This window comes from Nyctereutes procyonoides, unplaced genomic scaffold (assembly GCF_905146905.1).
Source record: "Nyctereutes procyonoides isolate TBG_1078 unplaced genomic scaffold, NYPRO_anot_genome, whole genome shotgun sequence".
NCBI lineage: Eukaryota > Metazoa > Chordata > Mammalia > Carnivora > Canidae > Nyctereutes > Nyctereutes procyonoides.
The window spans coordinates 45,049,321-45,071,318 of record NW_026575024.1 but is presented as its reverse complement, the minus strand read 5'-3'; the positions used below and the strand labels follow the sequence as shown (position 1 = coordinate 45,071,318).

The 21,998-nt window shown below is 35.8% G+C and overlaps 1 protein-coding gene across 3 annotated transcripts in view; it reads left to right on the top strand.

Annotated features, from left to right (window-relative positions):
- RALGAPA2 (Ral GTPase activating protein catalytic subunit alpha 2) overlaps positions 1 to 21,998 on the top strand; it is a 316,059-nt gene that overhangs the window by 132,808 nt on the left and 161,253 nt on the right. For all 3 annotated transcript variants that reach the window (XM_055345530.1, XM_055345537.1, XM_055345523.1), the window contains exons 21-23: positions 11,397 to 11,590; positions 12,396 to 12,494; positions 12,728 to 12,883. In XM_055345530.1, the coding sequence (XP_055201505.1) occupies positions 11,397 to 11,590; positions 12,396 to 12,494; positions 12,728 to 12,883 (449 nt within the window). The remainder of the gene's footprint in view (positions 1 to 11,396; positions 11,591 to 12,395; positions 12,495 to 12,727; positions 12,884 to 21,998) is intronic.

Sequence of the window (21,998 nt, the reverse complement as noted above, 5' to 3'; positions counted from 1 at the left end):
GAAATAAGTCAATCGGAGAAGGACAAACATTATATGGACTCATTCATTTGAGGAATATAAAAAAATAGTGAAAGGGAATAAAGGGGAAAGGAGAAAAAATGAGTGGGAAATATCAGAAAGGGAGAGAGAACATGAGAGACTCCTAACTCTGGGAAATGAACCTAGGGGTAGTGGAAGGGGAGGGGGGTGGGGGTGACTGGGTGACAGGCACTGAGGTGGGCACTTGATGGGATGAGCACTGGGTGTTATTCTGTATGTTGGCAAATTGAACACTAATAAAAAATAAATTTATAAAAATAAAAAAGATTCATGAATAGATTACAAAGGCAAACTTTCTGGAGCTGCATCCAGGCTTTGCCAATGAATTTGGGGGTGGCCTTGGGCAAGTTAATCTCTCTATAATTTCTTTTTTGTAAAATTTGGGTAATAATAGTCCCTATTATAGGGTTGTTGGAGGAATAAATATGTAAACACATAAATCAGGTGACCAGTACAGTGCATGTGGAAGCATTGTGCAATTTTAGCTATACACATGCACGCACACACACACGCACACAAGTCCTTCCTGGCCCACCATATTCATGCTTATGTGCAGTTCTCTCTGTTTTAAGAAAACAAAAGCAAACTAAAAAGCACAAATTGCTAAAAATCATTTTAAAATTGTAAATAAAGGCTAAAATTTTGGCTTAGTTTTTTTTTTTAACCAAGCAAAGTTTGGTTTTCATTAATATGAAATAATATTTAACCAATCTCTAATATTCTTGGAAATTGCTGATGGAGTAATATCAAAATTTAATAAAATGTACATAGAAAACTGGTGTAGATAAGACTAAGAAGTATGATCTTAATGTGTCTTTAATGTGTATTTTAATTTAGAATAAATTCATGAACAAAGAAAAACAAACCATTTAACTGTAAGTGAATAATGCATTGCCTTATGATACTGTAGTGCTGTCCTTAAAAGACAGTGGACATCTTTGGCCTATGTTTTCAAAGCTGCCAATAGTAGAAGCCTTTCAGAGTCAGTGAGAAAATGATTGGCAAAATCATGTGCTTAGTTTTATAAATTGTTGGGTAGCAATTGGTGCTTCTCAAACTTTTTATTCTTTTAAAAATTATTTAAAATTCTTTACATATAATGATACATAGATATATATAATAACTTTAAATAATACTGTGAATTTATAAGAGATATAACCATTTACAAAGACTTGAGGTATCTTCTCTGATTCTGTTTGGCAAGCAGGCCAAGTCTTATAAATGCTATTTTAGAAATGAGGAAACTGAGACCCAGAGAAATCATATTATCTAGCCAGAAAGTAATTGCCAGAGTTGGAACTGGCTTCCAAAGTGTTTTGACTCCAGTGCAGTGCTATGTCTACTCCTTTCTACTGCATTGCTGTTCAAATTACTACTGCAAACCCCTTTAAAATTATTTGAGAATTATTTATACATTTATGGAATAAATGGCTTCTTTGGATCTAGTATACAGATTATCTAAGGGAAATCATCATTATAGTACTGTCAAGGGCAATCATGACTTTTCAATAAGTTGAATTTACTTAAGAACTAGCTTTAATTATTTTTATTGAAAAGAAAGAAAATTGGGTGCCTACTTCTTTTGTCTGTCCTTTGGAAAGATTAGTTTAGATCCCATTTCAGAGTATGCGTGGGACAGGTCAATTTAATAAACTTGTGTGAGGTAATCTTATATGATGCACTCTATGTTGTGATTAACTCCTCCAAATACTTAGTTCTTCTTTGAAATACTAATATAGAGAATCAGTACACTCAGTTCAATAGTTCATCTTGTAATCTGTGAAAAGGACAAACTGTAATATGATAAGGTTTAAGGATTATCACTGTTCTGAATTTAACTTTCTGTTCTTAAGAGAACAATTTCTTCATAAATATACAGAATAAAACTCATGTTAGCCTGATCTTTAGGACATGCAAAGAGAATGATCAAACAATTTGAGTGTATCTTTTTTTCCCATTGAATAAGCAAGCCTACCAATTAGGATAATAAACTGCTTCTAAATTCTTGAATTCCTTCATCACTGGCAAACTAATAGTTTTATATTTGTTTTCTCATTTACATTATTATGTGTTTGCTGAAAATAACAGCTAACTTTATTTTTCTTCTTTAAAAATAGGGATTTGTTTTAATCAAATATGGTAAGACATAAAGACATAGAAATAATTGCTATGAGGGTAAAATTTTATACTCATAGGTCCCTGGAAATAGGGCCATGGTAATCCATGCTGGGGAAAGGAGGAACACGTGGAGAAGCACAAGGAGTTGGGGGAGAGAGAGAAGAAAACATAGACAGCAGCCTTTATTGTCATTTCAAGGCAAGGTCGATGAAGCACATTGAAGATTAGCTAGTTTGAATAAATTCAACTGACTTTGGAGCATTGACCAGTTGCCTGGTACCTGCCCTGGAGTGGTTAGGCCTTGATGTGTAACAGCTGGATAAAGGAGATATTTGGGACATATGAGTGTTGGATTGGTGGGTTTGCATATAAAAGACACATGAACTGTTTGCTATCTCTAGGAGTTAGCTAATCCTCGGAGGAGTGGTCTCTTCCTGGTCAGGAAAACCCTAGATGGCAGAGCATCAAGAATACAGAAAATAATAAAACACAGCTAATACATACATAATTTTTTTTCTCTTAAGGTAATGATTTTAGAGGGGGGAGTATTTATGACTTTATAGTGGGAAGCAGTATTGCTATTGACCTCATCTCTTATTTAGTATATAAATTTACAATCTAGAAATACTGATATTGATGTTATAGGAAATAAAAAGATGAGTCAGTCATAGCCATGACTGACTTAGGAGCTTACCAAGAAGATAGAAGACATTTATCCTGATAGCCACAAACAGTGTGATAACTAGAATTTCTTTCTTTCTTTCTTTCTTTCTTTCTTTCTTTCTTTCTTTCTTTCTTTCTTTCTTTCTTTCTTTTTTTTTTAAAAAAAGATCTTATTTATTTATTCTTAAGAGACACACAGAGAGAGAGGCAGAGACACAGGCAAAGGGAGAAGCAGGCTCCATGCAGGGAGCCCGACATGGGACTCAATCCCAGGACTCCAGGATCATACCCTGGGCTGAAGGCGGTGCTAAACCGCTGAGCCACCTGGGCTGCCCGATTCTAGAGTTTCTTAAAGAAAGTTTTAATCACAAGGATAGACAGTATGACTAATGGAAAGGAATATATAGAAAATATATATTGAATCCACACAGGCATGGAATTGTGATATATGAAAGACTTGGCATTCCAGATCTGACAAAGAATATATTGTTCAACAGATGCCTATGGACAAGTATTTAGCCATATGGAGAAAAATGAAATAGAATCTCTACATCACACCATGCTCACAGATGGATAAAATACTGAAATGTGAAATGATTTAAAAACTTTTGGAAGAAAACACTTCCTAAAAATGTAGCTAGGACCTTGAGTTAGGGAAGATTTTCTTAAACAAGATGGAAAAAAAAGCTTTCAATCAATAAGAAATATTGATTGAAATAATAAGAAATATTGATTGAAATTAATATCAATCATTAATTCAATTTTAGCATATTTTAAATTTTTTTCATTATCAGAAAAACTAAGAATTCTAAGGGTTTGCAGAATTCCAAAGGGTACAAGCCAGCTTTGATGCTCTTTCCTTTCCAGGTTCCTGTCAGGTCAGTGATACATTTTAAGATAAGGTTCAATAAGATATTGTATCAAACACTTTAGTTTATTTGGAGGAGACTTATTGGTATTCCCTCACTGGAATATGAGCTTTAGGAGAGGGATGTTGTCGATTGTGGTCACAGCAGATTCTTGGCTCCTAGGATGGTGCATAGCAGGAGAGAATATTCAATAAATACTTAAATCAGTAATTGAATAAGCATTAAGCTGCAGGCTACTGTTTTATTTAGTTAAAAATAGCAATTAAATTTTAACCTTTTTTAAAGAATGAAAAATATATAAGGTTCAGTTTCAAAACCTCTTTCATTTAGTGTATTTATCACAGTCCTGCCTCCAAATAGCTGTGCATGTGAATTTACATTCACTGTTACCTGCCACCAAAACTGTTCTTGGCAGGAACAAGGTGTTCTCTGCCATTGTGAACATTTTCAGCATTTTCACTAGGCTTTAACTTACCTGGAAGACATGAAATATTTTTTAACAGTAATAGACTACTATGGGCTTGGTTGCTCACCTTCTAAAATCTTTAAAATGAATAGTGTATGTTTGGAAAGCAGATGAGGAAGAAAAGGAATCAGGCTGTAATGGTGGTCAGTAGAAGGCCAACCAGCTACTTCTCCACTTTTGACATCAAAATCCAGGCCTGATTTTTCTGGTCCCAGAATGAAGGTGTTTCAGTTGAGCCTTTGGGTTTGTGCCTTTTGTTTAGTTTTCAGACTGGAAGGGTAATTCATTTCCAAAGTTTCTATGTTTCTTCTTCTACGAAGTCTACATAAAATTGCAGCTATGTGAAATCTCCATTTGGTCTCTAAGGGCCTTGTTTTACCAATTACCGAGACATTTCACAGCTAAAATCCTTTGCATATTTGCAAAGTTCTATACTTTAGATTTCTCTGCTAAAATCATGTATGTTTGGAGAAGATGATATGATTTTATTTGTTTGTGAGACTTCCCACCTTAATAAATTTTTTTTAATTTTTTAATAAAAAATTTAAAATGTAGCTTTTAAAGAAATGAAACAGAAAGATACTAGGCTAGCATGCCAGCTTCCTCATAAAAAAAGAAAATAAACTAAATACTTGGTATTTTTAGGGTGAACACAAAATTTTCTGAAATGTCTCAAATCCCCATATTTAATTAAGTGCTGCTTCACTGAGGAACCATCTACATGTAAAATGTCAGCATCTGTTCTGTTACTTATGCCATGAGTGGAATAATTTTGGGCAAAAACATGTCAATTCATTTAAAAATTTTTCACAGTAATATTGGGCAGGCAGTCATTTCAAATACTTCTAAAGGACTCAACATATTTTGGTAATGTGGTAAGGATGTTTCCTAGGATTTTATCATTGGGGTATAGATTTTTCTAAGAGAAAAGCAGTATTAAGACAGACTTTTCTGGGATGCCTCAGTGGCTCAGAGGTTTGGCACCTGCCTTTGGCTCAGGGTGTGATCCTGGAGTCCCGGGATTGAGTCCCACATCAGGCTCCCTGCATGGAGCCTGCTTCTCTCTCTGCCTGTGTCTCTGCCTCTCTCTCTTTCTGTGTCTCTCATGAATAAATAAATAAAATCTAAAAACAAAACAAAACAAAAAACCCCAGACATTTCTGCATGGGATATTTTCATAACTAAGATTCTATTAGTTGGCAGGTAGCAGGGATATATAGGTGGTGAGGTATGTGACCTACAGTTACTTGGGATTGTTACTCAGCCTGAGTTTCAGTGTGATTGGAATGCTGGGAGCTGATCTCTTTGGATGGCTGCATTTGGGTGGTGGTAGGGAATTAAACCTATGAATCATCTAATCCCCTTACTTTTTTTTTTAACCCCTCAGAGGATTAAAGACATCAGAACATTGTTTATGAGAAAAATAAATACCATATTATGCTATTTGTTCAGTTGGGGGCTTATATTGATTTATAAGCATTCATTAAAGCTTCAGCATAACTTCTCAGACTGACAGATGCACTTATTATATTGATTAAACATTAGGAGAAGCTGTCTCTCTTCTGAGGCTTTAGAAAAGTCATGAACCTAGAAGGCCCATAACTAGGCTTTTGCTGTCTCTACCTCCTGTCTTTCAGGCACAGTATGTTGGATTTTCACCTTGGATTATATCTGCACATTGTAATGTGTCTCCTCAACTAATTATATGATACCACTGTGGGAAATACAGATGTGTTTTCCTCTAAGAATGAACAGTGCTGTGTTCTGGAAGGCCTTTCCATGACACTATGCACCATCCTTATTAAATCCTTTGTTCAGTGTTTTGGGATCTTTCCATTAATAATATAATAAGCTATCAGCAGCTGCTGTGGGTGCAGTGTTGGAAGCATACAGAACTGTTTCTGAATCTGCCCTGGCTCCTTTTCAGGTTCACTCCTTGCTCCTTGTTGGCTCTTATCATTTCTCTACTTGAGTTCCTCACATCCATAGATTGTGCTTCAATTTCTTTGATTAGGCCTTAAAAACACCAACAACTTATATACTCAAAATGTTGATGATAATTGATAATGGTGGTGATAAGTGCCTGAAAATTAGTCTGTCTTCATTTGTGTGGGGTGAGGAACAGAACTTTAGGAATGTTGTAAGACAATAGAGGAAGAAGATTAGTGGTGGAGATTTGACACAACTCTTAAACTCCTTCCAAAGATTTAAAAGAGAAGCAAAGCAGGGTGCCTAGCTGGCTCATTTGGAAGAGCATGCTGACTCTTGATCTCAGGGTCCAGTCATGAGTTTGAACCCCACATTGGGTGTAGAGATTGCTTAAACAAATCAATCAACTTAAAAAGAGAGAAACAAAGCAAAAGTGACTTAAACAGGAAGCTGAAAGTAAGATGTTAGAAATAAAATTTAAAGTCAGCAACTACAATAAATACAAACCATGTAAACTTGCAGTTAAAGTCAGAAGCTCTTAAATTAGATTGAAGAAATAAAACCTGGGATGACTGGGTAGTTCAGTGGTTGAGTGTCTTCCTTTGGCTCAGGGCATGATCCTGGGATCTGGGATCGAGTTCCGCATCAGGCTCCCCGTGGGGAGCCTATTTCTCCCTCCGACTGTGTCTTTGCCTTTCTCTCACTCTGTGTCTCTCATGAATAAATAAATCATAAATAATAAATTCATGAATAAATAAATCAAAAATAAATAATTTCATAAATAAATAAATATTTTAAAAAAGAAATAAAACCTAGCCATATGATGTTTACAAGAGGTAACCCTAATACATAATGTATAGGAAGATCCTAAGTAAATAAATACATGGGTAGCTAGGAAGAAAGACAGACTGCTGAGCTAACTATATGTCAGTCATGTAAACTTTAAAGCATAAATGACTTATTAGTGAGAGCAATAATTCTGAATTTATATGAACTTCATAGCCTCCAGATGCATGAAGCAAAATTTGACAGAATAACAAGGAACTACTGATAAAACCATATCATAGTAGAAAATTTTTAATGAGTTTTCATTAATTGATGAGTTAAGCAGAAAAAATATTGGAATAGAGAAGACACACATGATACAATTAATCCTAATTGAATGGATATATATAAAAAACTTTGAAATTAAATTAAAAATATGTGATTTTTATTTTTTTATTTTTTTTTATTTTTATTTATTTATGATAGGCACACAGTGAGAGAGAGAGAGGCAGAGACACAGGCAGAGGGAGAAGCAGGCTCCATGCAGCGGGAGCCCGACGTGGGATTCGATCCTGGATCTCCAGGATTGTGCCCTGGGACAAAGGCAGGCGCTAAACTGCTGCGCCACCTAGGGATCCCAAAAATATGTGATTTTTAAAAGCACGTGGAACATTTACAGAAATTAACCAATTAGATCATTAAGTCTTAACATGTCCATGCTTTGAAAACTTAACACCGCATGCTTTGAAACTATACCACATCCTGTGAATATGATAAAAATGAATTAAGGACAAAAAGATAAAAGAAAAATACATAAGAAATTAAAAGCTACACTTCAAATAAATTAAACCCAAAAAGAAATTAAATTGTGAATTAGAAAATATTTCAAACAAATCTACAGTGAAGGCTACATACCAAAATCTCTAGTTTGTATTTGAAGGCTTATGTGGAGAAAAATATATGGCCTTAGGTGCATATATGAAAAGAGAAAATTATTGATCTGTGTGTCCTATTCAAAAAATTAGGAAAAGAATGGCAGAATAATGATATATAGAAGTTAATTTAAAAAGGAACTAATAGGGCAGCCTGGGTGGCTCAGCGGTTTAGCGCCGCCTTCAGCCTAGGGTGTGATCCTGGAGACCCGGGATCAAGTCCCATGTCGGGTTCCCTACATGGAGCTTGCTTCTCCTTCTGCCTGCTTCTCCTTCTGCCTGTGTCTCTGGCGCTCTCTCTCTCTCTCTCTCTCTCTTTGTCTCTCATGAATAAATAAATAAAATCTTTTAAAAAAACACTTTTTAAAAGCATCAATAAGATAGGCAAGATTAACCAAGGAAAAAATAATGAGAGTAAAAAGGGAACAGAACTATAAAAACAATATAAGTTTTTAAAAATAATACAGTAGGTTAATTTGAATAGATTTATAAAAATAAAAGACAATTCCCTGTTTTACTAAAGCTTCAAATAAAAGAAAAACTATCATTTTCTATTCCAGAGATTAGAAAGAAAGCCCTCTAAATTCTGTTATTTACCTTGTGATACCTTGACAATAAAACCAGACAGGGTCAGTATTGAAAAAGGAAAAAGAGTCCATCTCACTTAAAAGCATATCAGCAAAAGTCCTAAATAAAGTATTAGCAAACGAAGTCCAAGAATATTGGGGAAAAAATCATAAATACATCAGAACTAAGAGAAGTTCACTTCAAAGATGCAAAAGCAAATAATAATGCAAAAAAAAAAAAAAAGAGCCTATTAGGAGAAAGACTGCAGATAAATCCCAACTGAAGAACATTCTACAAAAATACCTGATCAGTTCTCCTCAAAACAATTAAGGTCATCAAAAACAAGGACACAGCCAAGAGGAGATGAAGGAGACATGACAATTAAATGTGATGTGGTATCCTGGATGGAATCTTGGAACAAGAAAAAGACATTGAGTTAAAAACTAAAGAGATCTGAATAAAGTTTGGACTTTATATAAACAATGCCTCAATATTGGCTCATTAATTATAGCAGATGTACCATACTTGCATAAGGTGTTAGCAAATAGGGGATGTTAAATTAGACATTTGTCTAATATTAAGTTAGACATAAATCCACAAGATCAAGGATACCAGAAAAAAAAAGACAATAGTGACCAACATGACCAAGGCATCGGCAGACCTGAGAACTCCAAATCCTGTGTCAGCACTAGGGAAAGCCAAGATGCAACCTGAATACAATAAAAATAAAAAAATAAAAAAATAGGTTCCCTAAAAGTGTTAGAAAATTGCCTGTAAGAGGTAGCTATAGAAGTAGGAGGTAATGGTGGGGCTAAAAGCAGGAAGTCTGTAAGTCCTTTTAAGAGATGTTAGAACTTAATTCCAGAAAAAAGAGCAAATAAATTAGAAGATTTCGGGCCTGGAATCACCAATACTCAGCTAAGTTGTAGAGATGCTATCTTGAAAACAAAGGAACTAAAGAGTTTCCTTGTTCTGAGCAATAGTGTGCCTTTTTCCTAGAATTTGAGTTCTAGAGAAAAAAAAACCCAAACCCTAAAGATATGTATGTCTGAAGTTCTCTGAGAACATGGTAAGATTCAGTAAAGATCATACCTGTGCATTATACTTCCATTCAGCTCCTTCATATTTCTTAAATATGAACAGATAGCCAGGATCCCCAGGCATTTGAAGAGGATGTCTAATATGAAGCATATGAGACATATATAAGAATATGCGGTGAACTAAGGTGGAGCAGATCTTAAAAGGAGTCTGAAAAAAAAGTCTGTTTCACCCATTTCTCCACCAAAGGGATTAAGAGTGCACTTAATCTTGATGAGCACTGAGTAATGTATAGAATTGTTGAATTGTTATATTACACACCTGAAACTAATATAACACTAAAATATTTTAAATTTATAGTAAGCAAAAAAAGAATATTCTGGGTAAGAAAATTTTAAAAAGCTATTAATATCTTTAGAGAAATAAGAGTATATTGCATCCATGAAACAAAGATCAGAAGTATAAAAATGAACAGAAAACAAGAAAGAGCTTTTGAATATTAAAAATACAACAGTAGAAATAAAATCAAGTCAGTGGAAGTCAATATAACACCCGAGTATTGTGGTTGAAAGCGCCAATGACAATGAATTGGCAAATACAGTAGCTAGAAATAGATACTAGGGCACATGATGAGGATTCTGAACACTAGGTACAAGAAGAGGATCCTAAAATTTTGCAGACTTAATAATTTTTCATGAAATAATTTCAATCACTAGAATGCTGTTGACTTTAAAATCACGAATGAAATGATAAGAAATTGGAGCAAAGCTTTTCCATCACAGATTTCTATACCAAACCAAACTGTGAACTACAAGTCAGGGATCAGACACTTGAAGATATGTAGGGACAGGCCCCTCTTTCAGGCACCCTTAGAGGATATGGTTCGCTAACAGGAAGAAATATCAAAGAAATACTGTCATTTTGTGATTCCAGTCTTTAAAAAGAGAACTAAAAACATGCATTCATACAAAAACCTGCACACATATGTTTATTATAGCCTTATTTATAATCACTAAAACCAGGAAACATGTCCTTCAACATGTTCTTCAACAGGTGAATGGATAAACAAAGTAGGATTCATCCATAAACTGGAATATTCATCTGCAATAAGAAGAAACCACCACATGGTGAATCTCCAACGCATTCACCTCTGTGACAGCACTGAGACTAAAGATACATACTGTAGGATTCCATTTATATGATATTCTGGGAAGGGTGAACCTATGGGGATAGAGAACAACAGTGATTGCAAGGGGCAAAGAATAGGGGGAGGAAACTCACCACAAAAGGGCCTTTTTGAAGTGCTTATTCCTTGTATCAATTTTCATGGCAGTTTGTGGTAACACTTACATGGTTGTATGCACTTCTTAAAACTCTTTGAGTGTAAGAAAGATAAAATTTATCATAAGTAAATTATACCCCAATAAACCTGAGTTAATACCAGCCACCACAAATGTCACCCCAGCCATGAGGCCTTTCCTGGCTACTATTTTTCATAGCCCTCTTCCCCACTCATCCTGCTCAAGGTTCTCTCCTTCCCCTCCCCTGCCTTATAAAACCTTTCACAGGAGCTCCAGAAACTGTTTTATCATCTCTAGGTTGTTGCCCTTTTAGTTCAAAGAATCAAAGTCATTTGATCTTTCTTCAGTGATTCAGCTTTTCTGTCCTTTCAAATTGTCAGCCATTGCACACTTTTCATTGTAATTATTTTACTCTGAATACTTACCTTGTCAAGCATTGGTAATTTGCATTAAAGAAAAAAGGCTGGGGATGCCTGGCTGGCTCAGTGGTTGAGCATCTGCCTTTGGCTCAGGTCGTGATCCTGGGGTCCTGGAATGGAGTCCACATCGTGCTCCCTGCAGGGAGCCTGCTTCTCCCTCTGCCTATGTCTCTGACTCTCTCTGTGTATCTCTCATGAATAAATAAATAAAATCTTTAAAAAAAACATAGGAGAAAAAAGTTGTAATGATGAAATCAAGATTGTGTTTACAGACATGTTTCTCTCCATAGATAGCAGTGAGTGCCTTGCAGATGACTGTAGTATAATTGCTGGAGGGAACCTCACTGGTTGGCACCCTGACTCTGCTGCTGTGTTATGGCGAAGAGTGTTGGGAATCCTCGGGGATGTGAATAATATCCAGTCACCCAAGATTCATGCCAAAGTATTTGGCTATCTCTATGAACTCTGGTACAAACTAGCAAAGGTATGTCCTGCTATGTTACCTTTTATTCTGATGGGGGGGGGGAATTTATTTATCATTTAACATAAAAACTGTTGCAATTAACATGTTCTGAACACAGATTAGGTGTGTAGACAAAGTATGTTTCATTGTCAAAAAATAAATATAAATCACATAGGTTGGTCATTTTATAAATGCACAAGAGTAATTTTGTTTAAGGCATATGTAGAATATTACTATAGGACACTAAAGGATAGGGTACTGAATAGTTTTATTTTCTTTATAAAAGTAATACTGGCTTTATTGTACAAAATTTGAAAAATATATAAGAAAAAGTTAACATCAGCATCCTACATAGATAACCAGTATAAATATACAGTTTTATTTATGTGGGTAAACATATTTTACAAAAGTAGAATCTTAGAATACATATAATTTTCATTCTGGTTTTTGCTTACAATGTATGCTTTCCCTAGGTTATTAAGTTTTTTGTTTTTAATTTTGTTTTTCAAAAATTATTTATATTTATACAGTATAATTTGCTAAACCATTCCTTGCCATGTAAAGTTCAGGACCTCCCCAGGCAGATACTCAAGGGAAAACAATGCCCTAGTTTAGTATTAAATCTAAAACCATGTACGGTAAAGTCATACAATTCAAAATGATGGTAGACCTCACAATAAAAGAAAAAATTGTAAATGTTATAGGTTTTCACTCAACATGTAGAAATTTAATGAGAAGCAGCTATTTGGCCATGGAACACAATATTGAAATATTGTTGGGATAAGCTAAGCATGGCCTTCCTAAAATTCTCCTCCTTGTGATTTAGATACGGGATAATCTGGCAATAAGCCTAGATAACCAGTCCTCTCCCTCTCCACCGGTCCTGATCCCACCACTCAGGATGTTTGCATCATGGCTATTTAAGGCAAGTGGATATGTGTTTATTCTTTCATTGCAATTTCCTCTTCCTTACTGAAATTGAGTTTAAAAAATGTAATTGCCCAAGACTGCACATTTTGAAGACAAGCTGAATCTTACTAAAGCCACTATAACCCTCACTCTATAAACAACTCTTATGGAATACTGAGAAGTAAATGAAATGTCGAAATGGTCCGCATCTGGAGTTAATTAAATCTTTAAACTTCATCTACTTGACAGGCAACAACGTTGCCAAATGAATATAAGGAAGGCAAGCTACAAGCCTACAGACTGATATGTGCCATGATGACCAGACGCCAGGACGTTCTACCAAACTCGGACTTCCTGGTGCATTTTTACCTTGTGATGCACCTGGGATTAACCAGCGAGGATCAGGTATTCTGTGACTCTCATATCATGGTATGGAACCCCTAAGGTGGAAAGTGCATATCACTTTTTGCAGGTTAAATTGGGGTTCATGAAAATACATCAAACACATTAAAATTTTCAGTAGTTTCATCTCTTCTACATACAGCAACCACATTGGTCTTTCAAAAATGTAAATTGAATTTCATCACATGCCTACTTCTCTCTGCTGACCTTGCCTTGTGCCAACCAAATTTGAATTTATTCTGTGGCTTACATAGGGCTATATGATCAAACTTCAGCCTATCTTATCAAATTGAAAAATACTGTTTCAACCACTTTTTGTTGGAGTTCTGCTGTAGATATTATTTGAAGAAAATTATTCTGGTCATTTAAAAATGTTTGAAAACTATTATTTTAGTAGTTAGGATGTTTTTGTACAAGACCTCACTTATAAATTAGGGGTCCTCATCTTAATTTCTTCCAAAGGAATATGATTGATGGTTAAGTTGAAACAGAAAGGTTAAAGGAGCTGCTAGTGACAGCCCATCCTTGTAGATCCTGGATGTGGCCTGTCCCTGGTTTTCCTCCCTTGGGAAGACTCCTGCCAGTGGGCAGAGGGCAAGGAGGGGAACAGGAACTCTGGGTACTGATTTGTTGTATAAATGTCAAGCAGGCAAGTGATAGGATTGGTTTATACTTTACAGAGATTATTTTGGACTCAGTTTGGAGGATGGATTTGAAAATGTGGCAGTGGTAGCATAGAGTGGGAGATTGAGCCTGGAGACAGATTAATTAGGAAGTGGTTAAGTGAATATAGAACTTAAAAATGATCAGAATTAAGATGGGAGCATTGGGAATAGGAAGAAGAAATAGGAAAGATTCAAGAAATTTAAAAAAAAGAAATTTCAAAACATTTCATGTTATTACTAGGTCTTCTTGACCATTTAGAGGTATGTAGAATGTTTCAGAATTTACCCTTGAAATTATGCATACTTTTCAGTGACCTTGAGTCATTCAAAAACTAAGAAGTAGTCGTCCTTTCTATATTTGTTTTATTCTTTGAATGTATAATACAGACACACCTTTTTGATACCTCAGGATACATGTAAGAGGTTACCCAGTTATTCTCTGTTGCATCAGAATGTGCTTCTTGAAGCTACTTGACCCTTCAACCCTATTTAAAACTCTTGCAGGAGCACCTGGATGGTTCAGTTGGTAAGAGTCTGCCTTTGGCTCAGATCATGATCCTGGGGTCCTGGGATCTAGTTCCACATCAGGCTCCCCATGGGGAGCCAGCTTCTCCTTCTGCCTTTGTCTCTGCCTCTCTCTGTGTGTGTCTCAGGAATAAAAAGATAAAATCTCTAAAAAAAGAAAAAAACTCTTGCAGTACATCCCCTGATACACACTTGGAGCTTTCATCATTGAGCTTTTATCTGAACTAATAACCATACTGTCCTACTGAGTAGTCCTTGTCATGTTTGCTCCAATGCCAGCAGTGCGTAGAGGACATCTCTATATAACAGGGTGGACTTGGACCAGTCTCATTTATTTCCTAAATAAATACAGAAATAGAGATGTGAAAGTAGAAATGTTTGTACTACATTCTCAGGTATTTGTAGCCATCATTACAGGGGAAAGCATCTTTCACAGAATGATGCAAGTGAGGGTGTATCGAAGATTCAGGGATATAAATAGGGAAGGGACATTATCACGGATAATGAAATCCCTCAGTGATAGAGGAGACAAAGGGTTAGTTAATATTAAACACTATACTTTATAAAGAGATATTTTGCATGGAAAAAAATTTACTTGGAAATAATAAACAATTGTAGAATTTTCAAATTTAATGAAAACAAGTAAGAAGTTAGCAGCAAACAGCATTCCTAGAATGAGTTTTCTAGAAAGTCACATAAATGGATGTAGCTTTAAAATCACCTTTTATTTTAAAGGCTGTTGGAGTGGAGATGAAACAAAAAAAGGTGAAATAAGAGTTTAAGAACCCAAAACCTAGTCTCAGAAAATATGATTTTACAGGGTAGAAAAAGGAGTTTTCAGATTTTATACTTAAAATCATTTTCACTTTAAAAATCATTCTAATATATGTCATGTTTTTGGTTAAGTTTGATCGTTTGTAGTTTGTTGTAAATAGGTAAATCTTAATTGTTGGCCCATTGCTAGCAGTGATCCCAATATCCAGAATCCCAAGACAAAACAGGAATATTATAAATCTCTGTTTTATAATCAGCCTGTTTTCTAGCCATTAGACGCTTGAATTTTTATGCATGCTTAATAGAATTGGCAGTTTTGCTGTAACCTTAACAATTGCTGGTATATATTTTAGAAGTCCTGACTGTCTGCCAAACAGAATTACTCTAAATAAACTTTATTTCTTTTCCAGAAGAAAATTACATAGAAAACTTCCCTTTTTTTAAAAAATTTATTCATGAGAGAGAGAGAGAGAGAGACAGAGAGACAGAGGGAGAAGCAGGCTCCATGCAGGGAGCCCTACGTGGGACTTGATCTTGGGACTCCAGGATCACGCCCTGGGCTCATTGAGGTGCTAAACCACTGAGCCACCCGGGCTGCCCCATAAAAAACTTCCTAATGAAAGAAAGTTTTCTCATTTAAGTAAGAAATGTCTCTGATAATTAATTTAGCTTTTGGTCCACATGCCTAAATGGATCATGGTGGTTGTTCCAGAACTTATATGTTCTTCTGGAAACAGATATTATATTAACCATAAAAAGACAAAGCACTTACTATAGAGAATACAGTTAAATTCAATTTTTTAATTGGTGAACTGTGCACCTGTGATTAGTACCATCTCAGAGCTTGTTTCCTTCTTGTGAGAGCTCTCAAAGAGTCACTAGCCTGCCACTAAAAGCCTTTGTTACTGCAGATGGAACTTTATAAAAAATTTCCATATTTCTTAGTAAGATAAGTAATAGCAAATAATTTAAAATGGTATAACATTTATTAGTTTTGTCTTACAAATACAATCCAGGGTTAAGTTCCTCCTTTCACCTGTAGGTGGCACACTTGTCTGCACAACTCTCACCTTGTGGCTCAATGGCCACCGTGGGCCTTAAAAACTGCCACAAGGCCCAGGGTCCTGTGAGCATGATGGTGTGGCATAGTCATTTTACACATGCTTTCCTAAATATGAGAATATCAAAATTATGTCAGTAGTGACTAATAAAGTGTTGAATCGGAAATAAGTTCTAAGATGTTAAAAGTTTTTTTTCCAGACATGAGAGTGCTTATAGTAATTGAAGACATTTTTTAAATTTTATTAAAAAAACCTATTTGTAAAATAGATGTCTCACAGACTGTTTTGTGATACAATCAGATAAAGCCATTGTTTCATTTAATACGGTAGCCAATTCATTATGTAAACAAATGTAGTCCTTTCTGTATTTAAAAAAATAATAATAATACATAGACTGAACAGCCAAAATGTAGCACTTCCCAAACCAGCCTTTTTGTTTGGGTCAGGTTTAGCTATTCTAACAACTTAATAATTAAATAGCTAAAACAGTGACCTTATCAAATAGTATTTTCTCAAGTACATGTGCAGTTTGAATTTATGGTTTATTAGTATGATTGAGAAAACGCTTTGAAAAAGCTGTAAACTTTCTTCCAGTCTGACTTTTTAAAAAAAATTGATCCTATTATTGGTTTAGAAAATAAGTAGGATCAAAATACCTCTACAGTATGGGGGAGAAATGAAACAATAAAATGAGGTGAAGTAAGAGTTTGAGTACCCAAAACATAATTTTAAAAAAATACGATTTTACAGTGTAAAAAGAGAGTTTTCAAATTTTATACTTCAAATCATTTTCATTTTAAAATCATTTTAACATATATCATGTTTGATTAAGTTTGATCTTTTGTACTTCATTGTAAAATAGGTAAATCTTAATTGTTGACCTGTTGCTAGCAGTGATCCCAATATCTAGAATCCTAAGACAAAACAGGGGTATCATAAATCTCTGTTTCAGAATAACTCTACATTTTGAATACAGTTTGGGGTGACTCGTGGGACGAATTGCCCAGGCTGCCTATGAAGGATCTTCCAGTTGCATTCCGTCCACCCAGTGTCTGGTGGGCTGGCAGGAGCAGAGGGTCTTTGATTCCCCAGCACCCATAGTACCAGATTCTGTGCTGGCACCTGTGTGACATTGTCCTACCAGTTGTATACAATTCAGTTAGATTAGTATCATGACCCATTGTATAATAACAAAGGTTCAGAAAATATTGAGAACTTTTGCCCAAGGTCACACATTAAAAGGCTGTTAGAATTCATAGGCAAGCCTTGGCTTATTCCACAGGGTATGTATTCCTCCTTAATTCAAAGCTAACAGGCCAGTCAGTCAGTCCTTGATTTTGTTTCTCCTTCCATCTTGCTTGACCTGGGCTCAGGCCTTGGTCCCTCTCCTCAGACCTGTCTTGATTGAAGCACCCTCCCCCACCCCCACCCCCTCCAGCCCCATACAGCCTTCCACAGCTGCCTTCCCAGTTCCTCACCAGCTTTCGGCTGCCCTTCAAAAGCTGTTCCCGGTTGTTCTTAGTTCCTAATGCTTAAGCAGCTTTTTCACCTCGGTCTTCCCCAAAATATTTGGACTTGAAAAGCACCATGATTTGGGTTTATTAAAAACAGTGCCTATTAATTTCATCATCATTTAAAACACATGGAAAGATCAATATGTGAGAAATGGAAAAGGACAGTTGAGGAAAGGAATTTTATTTTCATGTTTCTAAGAACTATATCAAAGATTAGAACGTTTTATTTGCTTAAAATAAGTAAGCTATTTTTTAACAATGACTTACAGATTTAATGTCTTGATGCAGTTACACATTAAAGTCAAATTCTCAAAAAAAATATAAAGTCAAGTTCTCTTTTAAGTGCAAAGCTTACATTAATGTAAAATTATTGTTGCAAATTTGCATATAGAATTTTTGGGAGATGTAGGTCTTTGTCATTTTCATCTATAATTTTGTAATATGCCAGAAAAGCATGAGGCCTCTCTCAGGTAGAGAAATATGTATTGTTCAGCCTGGAGGTAACCATTAAGTGACAAATTTGAATCATAACAATATAAAGTCATGATTGAATGTAATATGGTGTGATATAGTGTAATAGTTAAGAGTGTAGGCTTCAAGACAGCCTGTTTGAGCTCCAGGCTTGGCTATTCCTCTTATTAGCCAAGTCATTTGACCTCAGTATGCCTTGCTCCCCTTACATGTAAAATGTAGGAAACTGTGGTGCTTACTTCCAAGGGTTGTTTGGAGACTTTGAGAAGATAAAATATGTAACGCACTGAACTCAGAGCCTGGACACAACAGCCCTTAGTAAGCGTGAGCCCTTGTAATAAGACTGAAGAGTATGAAGGAAAGGACAGCCGTTATTGAGTAACTGAGTGTATCTTATTTTCTGATATCTTAGGATGTTAATGTTTTCCTTTCCCCATATATTTTCTTACTTTTGAAAATAATGGTTTGACTGAAAGATAAGAGTTGGGCATTGTGGAATTTCAGCACGGGTGGAGAAGTAACCAGTCTCCATGCTGTGGGGCAAACCTAAGTAAAATGTTTATTTAACCCTCTTGTGATTCAAAAATATTTTTGTGTATCCCCCACCACTGGCTGTGCCTTCTTTATGATGCGAGCTAAAAAGATGAACTATACATGTCCCAAGTTCCTTGTAACTGAGTCCACATCCACCCAGGTCCCATCCAGCAGAGGCACATACATGGCAGAGCTGGAAAGTGCACATAGGGAGTGGTAGGCAGCAGCTGTCGGGAGGTTCTGCTCAGGAACCTGCATCACGGTGATAAGGGCAGGCAGCAGCATGTCTGCTACAACCACTGTGGCACATAGCTAGACAAGATGCTTGCCACCTTGTTCCTGGCTGTGGAGGGTTCATGCTCGGTTCCCCGATACTTCTAGAAACTCTATAAACCATCTAATGCCCCGATATAAATCCCTTTTGTCTTCATCTCAGCAAAGTAGATTCTGTTGCTTGCAAGTAAGAACCTGGCTCAGACAGTAGTGGCTACTCTGCAAGGTACCAACCTGGGCGCTGATGATACATGATCAACATAGTTCATATTTCAGTCACTAAATGCACTTGTAGTGTTTCTTTTTTCCCCCTTAACTTTAGCCACTTGTTTTATTGCCAAGAATGTTTAACTTGTTTTAGGAACCTTTTGCTTTCATTTAATTTCATATTATAGTGAGCCTTTTGCCATACCAATGTTAAAGAAAACATAAATTTTAAACATTATATATAGAGTAATGTTCTTAGAAGTCAGAATACCTCCTGATTTTCTTAACGGATGTTACAACCTCCTCTCATGAGGTATATGATGGAATAATATAATAATAAACAGTCGTTTGTAAAAAGATCCCAAGAGGCCTCTCAGTGAGCATAAGACTCCGCAGTGAGCTATGAAAGCAAGGTGCAGGGGTGATATTTGTAAATTGGCCATACCTGACTCTTTTAATAACCCCAGACAGCCTGTATCATGCAGTGATATGTAATAATTGCATCACCTTTTCGCAGACAAAGAATTGTTCTTTGCTGTCTAAAAATTTAGACTTATAACTAGAAGCATGTGTTAGATACACATAAATTTATAAATATATTTAAGGCTAAACATAAATGAGTATTCAGTTTAAGGAAAAGTACAGTTAAGATGGCAAATTAGGAAACTTTTTAATCTCATATCCAAGGAAGTAATTCTAATATATCTCTAAAGTGCTTATTCTGTACAGCAAGTGATTGTTATCAAGGTTTAAATTCATGGGATTTTGATGTAGTACTACCAGGATAAAGTGCATATTTATAAATTTAAAGGTCTAACTGATGGTTAGAGGATTAAATAATAGCCTCGATGTGTATCAGTGGAGGAACTCTAGAAGGCCAGCTTAAGAGTGTCATTTAAAAAAAAAAAAAAGAGTGTCATTTAAAAGAGTTTTTTAAAACTATAGGGTTGTACAATGAGTAAAAACAGGACTAATCCTGGGCCTTATTCCTGAAGTTTTTAAGAATGGGGAAATGTATCTTCCAAGACATCAGGATATAAGATGGCTTCAAAGTATATTCAACATTTGGCTTTTATGAATGGCAGGCCACATATTAGGAGATGAGAGACCTGGGACTGAAACTCACCATTGTCACCCACTGGCCATGGGGCCCTTCCTTGAGCAATGAGTGAGTTGGACCAGAGAACCTCTACAGCCCTCCCCTACTGAGCCTTCTTGGATCCTCTGATCCATTTTTAGACATTTCATTATTAGGGTCACATTGTTCTTTCCTAAATATAGCAAAAGGTTCAATAATCTTTTCATGTTGAATATTTTCCCTCATCATTGTAACAACCTAGTCAGGTTCTGAGGACATATATGGCATTAAGATAACACATGAGTATCTGTGGTATCCATCAGATTGTGCAAAGAGCCAAGCAAGTGGTACACATGTTACTGAAATTGAACTGAGTTGAATACCCTTCTAGCTAAGTTAATTTGAAAGCCACTCACAGAGGAAGTAGAGTCAATTTGAGCAGAACTACCAAGGAAGGATGGGATTTAAATAGTAGGACAAGAAACAGGGAGGAATCTCACATGTCAGAGATATAGACCTTCTCAGGCCAAGGAAGAGTGACCCAAATGGTTTGTATTAGTGCCAAATGTGTGCCTGGAAATAATGTGCGGACATGAATCTAGACAGCACTGTAGGGAACCTTGATTCAGCATCGTTTTCATCTCATGTCTAATGGGGAGCCATTGAACGTTTTGGAGCACAACATTCAGCAAGCATTGCCAAAAAGCATTTTAAGAAACTTAAACCATAGTTATGTGGGATGGATTATAATCAGGAAGGAATGAGGGCAACAAGCACAGAGAGGGAATTGTTGTAAGAGCCCAGAGGCAAGCTAATGAGGGCCTAACAAGGATTAAAACACAGATGGAGTTTGTATGCAGAAATTCATTTATTTATATGTGCATATTTCTGTGCATGTGCATATATATTTTTATGTATTTTGTGCATTTCTTTGTGTATGAGAAATATTTTGGTAGATTGGATATAGTGGTGAGTGGTAAGCACCCTGAGAAGATAGAGCCTGTTTGCACTATTCCCACTGTCTCTCAAAGTAAAGGTCAACTGAGAAAGCACAATGATGAATTGAGAAAAGGTGGGCGGTAAGGTAGACTGGGACCTGTCTCTTCATCGTGGTCACTGTAGCACAGAGGCGGGCAAAGCAGATGTATAGAGGATACACTGAGGGCTGTCCCTAAAGAATTCTCACCTGGAAAGATTTCCAAGCACATTTCCTCTCCACTTAAGAGAACACATTGTCTAACTCTGTTGGAATTTGAACAGTTGACCTCCAAACTGTAAATTTATTTAGAATTTCTAAAGATCTCTACTATCTTATTTCTTTGTTAGCCGGTTTTGTTACTATTCGTTTTTTAAAGTACTTTGACACTTAAAAAAAAGCCTCCCTTATTTTTCTAAAAATATTATTTATGAGTTTGAATTTACTTTTTAAAAAAATTAATGGAATTTTGTTGAATATAAGGGTTTACTACAGCAATACATAAAATAAAACTTTCAAGTTTGGCTTAGTTCTGATGGAAGAATAATATTTACAAGGATAGGTGATATATGTGAATCCTCTCCTAACATGTATTGATAAATTAATAGTAATTCTTATTTTATCACATTCAGGGTGATGCAATGTAGACTCTATCACATAGTTAGTGTTCTACCACTAGGTAGTATCCAGTGGTTTCTGAGTGTTTCCCATAAGGTTTCATGAGAATGTACAAACCACAGATTGGTCAAGTTTTACCAAAAAATTTTTTATTATGACTTTGCTTACCATTCAGTGACCATGGAGACTTTAGACAGATGACTACACCAAAATAACAACCTGGAGGGTTTTTGTTTTTTTTTTTTTGTTTGTTTGTTTGTTTGTTTGTTTTTTGCAGCTGTGAAAGCAATAATTATTTTCATTAAGCAATAAACTGAACCCACTTACCCCTCATACACCTAAATAAGGAAAATAGAAACATGTAGAAGGTAACAGATGGTAGACGCTTCAGTTAGGAGATTTAACATGTGTGCAGTGAACTT